General features: G+C 40.9%; 1 protein-coding gene across 1 annotated transcript; it reads left to right on the top strand.

The window, feature by feature from the left end:
• Window positions 1-498: 498 nt before the first annotated feature.
• Window positions 499-4583, top strand: ssna1 (Sjogren syndrome nuclear autoantigen 1). Its single transcript, XM_079257208.1, has 3 exons — window positions 499-688; window positions 3524-3723; window positions 4419-4583. The coding sequence occupies exons 1-3, from the start codon at window positions 637-639 to the stop codon at window positions 4509-4511; spliced, it is 345 nt and encodes a 114-aa protein (XP_079113334.1). The 5' UTR covers window positions 499-636; the 3' UTR covers window positions 4512-4583.
• Window positions 4584-5213: the final 630 nt, after the last annotated feature.

Genomic DNA, 5213 nt, shown 5'->3' on the forward strand with positions numbered 1-5213 from the left:
TTAATCCAGATCAAAACTTGGATTGGATTGGTTTAAATTAATCTAATTTAAACAACCAAGGCCGGATTATCCAGTTGGCCGTATGGGTACAGGCCCAGGGCCCTCTTGGGGCCAATGTGGAGAGCAAACACCAGCAGTTTGGGCATGAAACAAAATGTACATAAAAGCCAGATAGTTGCACCACAGTGTCTAGTGTATTCCTAGTGGTACCATTCGGTGAGAGATGTTAGAAATGTCGTTTCATTCACAATTTTCACAATGTTGCGGTGGGGAATGGGGCCCCTGGAAGACTCTGGGCCCAGGGGCCTGTGCACTTTTAATCCGGCCCTGTGAACAACCAATTTTCAAAACATGATCAAATTCTATCCCTGAAATCCAATCAGAAAACGTGGCTCCTACTGCCAGAAGGGGGCGCAAGCACGACGCATTCCACCTCGGGCAGCTAAATTAATAGTAGAAGAAGAAGCTTTCAAAACATCCGGTTTAGTTGTCAGGGGAGCGCGCGGTGACAGGAGGGACATTGGTTGCAGGTCTACCGAGGCTGCAGAAGTTGGAGCTACTTTCTCTTGTTTTCCTCAGAAAGACGACACTACCGTCACCAAACCACCGTGTTTGGGACATTAACGTCAACCCGACATGACTCAACAAGGCGCTGCTCTGCAGTCTTACAACAATGAAGTTGTAAAATGTAAGAAGCTTGTTTCGATCATTACATACAAGGTTATGTTTTAACCGGCTTTTATCTGTTTGTTTCTGTTCATGTTAACTCAAAAAAAAGGTATGGACGGAGTTTCATGAAGTTTTCAGGAGTTATTGTAAATGTAAAAAGGAAGAACTGGTTTAATTTTGTGGTGAAATTATCCGGATCACCGTTTGGATCCAGGAGCTTTTTATAGATCTTTGGGTATGTTTGCGCTTTTTTCTCGTTTAAAACTAATATATACCTTTTTATTATAACGAAGAGCATGTGTAGAAGGCATTTAGGTAGTTTTTAGTTGGTAAAATAAATTTGGAGCTACGATACGTCGTCCGGGCATGAAAGAAAAACGCGTTTTCCTGCAGTTTATAATTGTTTTTGCACAGTTTTGTTCCTAAATCTCAATTACGAATTTGTCGAGTGTCTAAATTTTAAGTGAAGTTCATCCACTTTTTTTCCCAAGTAATTTCCATACTGGTTTTTATCAAACACAATCTGATTGGCTTCCACAGATCAGACATTCACCTGGAAAAGAGCGTTTAACTCAGTTCACAAGCGAAACCACCTATAAGTGCAGCTGTCTGGAAACAGCAGGGACATTTCAGTACTAGTTTTAACTAATCTTCTCTTCTCTATAAGAGCAAAAATAGAAGTTTTTAAAAAAAAATGCATATGGCTTTAATGCCTGTAACCTTGTCACGTGCCAGTTAATCTAGTCCTGGTTTGGCTCGGTGGCAGGTTAACTGACCTCACCTTGAGGCTGAAATCTGCCTTCTGATTGTGTCCAGGATATATATACTCTTTAAATGACTTTAAATGAACCCTTCTTCTTATTAGAATACAACTAAATTTGCTACAGCAAATAAAACAATCAAAGTAGAAAAAAACATTTTAAAAATAAAACATTATGTCTGTAAAAAGAAAAAAAAATGCATGCTGTAAAGATTTTTTTTATAAAGAGCACCAATAAAGCAGAATTAAAATATAAGGTATAAAAAAAAATAAATGGACTAAATGATGAGAAATAGTCAAAAGGATCATGATGAAAAAATATTTTTTAAAAAACAAGAATAATATAAAGAATATATGGAAAGTATTAAATACAAGTTAAAAATGATGGGAATGATAGATCTAATCCTCTTGCTTACTTTTTTAAAACACAAATAATGATACCATAGAAGATATTACCTTCATTGTTAAATTCAACAGATACTGGATACAGTAAATACTGGATCTGATCTGGTGAGTGAGATAAAACGATATATAAATATAAATACAACCAATAGAACAAATATAGAAATTAAGGACATTATGTTTTTTTAAAAGAAACTGATTCATCTTGATCTTGAATGTAGTTAATAGTTTAAAAAAGCAAATATTTTAAAGACTGTAATAATACTGATGCGGCATTTGTAATAAAAATTTAAAAAAATATATATATAGGCAATTCAAGACACACCCAATAAAGGATTGGTTCTGCAGGTGGTGACCACAGACCACTTCTCAGTTCTGATGCTTCTGACTGATGTTTTGGTCACTTTTGAATGCTGGCGGTGCTTTCACTCTAGTAGTAGCATGAGACGGAGTCTACAACCCACACAAGTGGCTCAGGTAGTGCAGCTCATCCAGGATGGCACATCAATGTGAGCTGTGGCAAGAAGGTTTGCTGTGTCTGTCAGCGTCCAGAGCATGAAGGTGCTACCAGGAGACAGGCCAGTACATCAGGAGACGTGGAGGAGGCCGTGGGAGGGCAACAACCCAGCAGCAGGACTGCTACCTCCTTCTTTGTGCAAGGAGGAACAGGAGGAGCACTGCCAGAGACCTGCAAAATGAGCTCCAACAGGCCACAAATGTGCATGTGACTGCTCCAACAGTCAGAAACAGACTCCATGAGGTGGTATGAGGGCTCGGCGTCCACAGGTGGGGGTTGTGCTTACAGCCCAACACCGTGCAGGACATTTGGCATTTGCCAGAGAACACCAAGATTGGCAAATTCACCACTGGCGCCCTGTGCTCTTCACAGATGAAAGCAGGTTCACACTGAGCACATGTGACAGACGAGACAGAGTCTGGAGACGCCGTGGAGAACGTTCTGCTGCCTGCAACATCCTCCATGACCGGTTTGGCAGTGGGTCAGTAATGGTGTGGGGTGGCATTTCTTTGGAGGGCCGCACAGCCCTCCATGTGCTCGCCAGAGGTAGCCTGACTGCCATTAGGTACCGAGATGAGATCCTCAGACCCCTTGTGGGACCATATGCTGCTGCGGTTGGTCCTGGGTTCCTCCTAATGCAAGACAATGCTAGACCTCATGTGGCTGGAGTGTGTCAGCAGTTCCTGCAACACGAAGGCATTGATGTTATGGACTGGCCCGCCCGTTCCCCAGACCTGAATCCAGCTGAGCACATCTGGGACATCATGTCTCGCTCCATCCACGAACACCAAGCTGCACCACAGACTGTCCAGGAGTTGGCAGATGCTTCAGTCCAGGTCTGAGAGGAGATCCCTCTGGAGAACATCTGCCGCCTCATCAGGAGCATGCCCAGGTGTTGTAGGGAGGTCATACAGGCACACGGAGGCCACACACACTACTGAGCCTCATTTTGACTTGTTTAAAGGACATTATATCAAAGTTAGATCAGCCTGTAGTGTTTTTCCACTTTCATTTTGAGTATAACTCCAAATCCAGACCTCCATGAATTGATATATTTGATTTTCATTGATCATTTTTGTATGACTTTGTTGTCAGAACTTCAACTATCGAAAGACATATGGAAATACAGATTTTAAGACATCCACAGTAATTATCTTTATTTTGGTCTCTATCAGGTTTGGAGGACCTCCTCTCGAAGCGGGATGAGCTGAACCGGCAGATTAGGCAGGAAGAAGAGGAGAAAGAACGGCTGCAGCATGACATCCGCATCCTCTCAGAAAAGCTGAGCCGAATCAACGAGAGTCTGGCCCAAAAGCTGGCGGCCCGAGCCACGTTTGATCGCACCATCGCGGAGACAGAGACCGCCTACAGCAAAGTGTGTACCACTCTGCCTTAACCCTTCATAGAGCACTTAATGAAATACCTTTTAAATGAGAAATTTTAACCTAAAATTGTCCTTCTGATATCAACTAAGACCTCCATTCTGTTGTTACATAAACAAAAAATATATAGTTTGACGCTGAATATGAAAAAATGAAGTGATGAAAAATAGTCACTTGGCCAATAAAGGGTTAAGAGTGTTAAAACTCTTAAAAGAACCCTTTAGGCCACATCTGTAAACTCTTCCCCTCTGCATTCATAACGTTTGTTGAGAGGCGAACACACTGTTGTGGCATGATGTATTTTAAATAATGCATGTCTTTGTTTTGTCTTTTTTTTTTTTAAACAAAGATCTTAACTTTTAACAGCTTCTAAAGACCTATAATAGATTAACCCTCTTTTTATGAACAATTCAGTTGTTTTGTGCTTAAAAACATGACATTTCTTCCACAAAAAGCCTTTAAAAAAAAAAAAAAAAAACCTCCTGTAGTGTCGGAGTGAGCTTGCGTTGCGTTGTTATGATTTCATATCCCGCAGGACGAGGTCCGAGCATGCTTGTGACGCATCCACCCAGCGGATGCTGAACTCCCTGCGTGCTCACGTTAATCACTGAAAAACAAATACTCCTAAACCGCTCTCACAGGAAAAACAAGACAAAATTCACATAGTTTCTCTTCTTCCTTCCTGTAGATTGTGGAGAGTTCCCAGTCCCTCCTGTGTGTCCTGAGACAGGAGGCAGGGAACTTAAGTCAGTCCATCGAATCGGCCCATCCTCGAAGATAAGACGCAGATAACCATCGCTGGATCACAATAGTTTTTTTTTTTTTTTTTTTAATTGAATAAATGTTTGTCGACATCAAAGTAAGACTCATCCAGAAGCTCTGATTTGTTCAAGTCATCTATTTATTCAGCTTTCATTTGCACAAGTATGACATCTTTTTTTTTTTTAATTTACTTTCCCAAAATCATTGACGATAAGTTTACAGTAAGCACATTGGCTGCGATGTAGATTTACAGACGAGGGGGGGAAGGGAGGAAAAGATGAACACGATGGAGCTTCTACCACGACGGCCATCAGAAAAGTTCTTGCTGGTGTCATTTAAGACAATCAGTGGAGTTTTTTTTTTTCCACTACAATCCAGATCTGCCTGTTTGGTCCCGCAGGTCACAGAAAACACCGACAACCTCTTTGGGATTTTGGTAAACAAAAAACAGCAGCTACCACAGATGACTGTCACATGACCACGAGCCCAGGTTTAAATCTAACCCTACAGATCATTACAGACTTAAATGATTGCAGATTCAGACCTTTTTATACGTTGGATCGTGATATTTTCACATAAGAAAAGGAAGGTTCTACTTTTACAAAAGTAGAACGTGGCCATTTTTAATTAACTTAAACTTCTACAGAGCTTAAGTTTGAAGTATTTCCTCAGTCTGAGTGGTTATAGGACAACTTATTTGGCCTAAATGTTTATTTCAATG

This window comes from Telmatherina bonti, assembly GCF_933228915.1.
Source record: "Telmatherina bonti genome assembly, chromosome: 17".
NCBI classification, from domain to species: Eukaryota; Metazoa; Chordata; class Actinopteri; order Atheriniformes; family Telmatherinidae; genus Telmatherina; species Telmatherina bonti.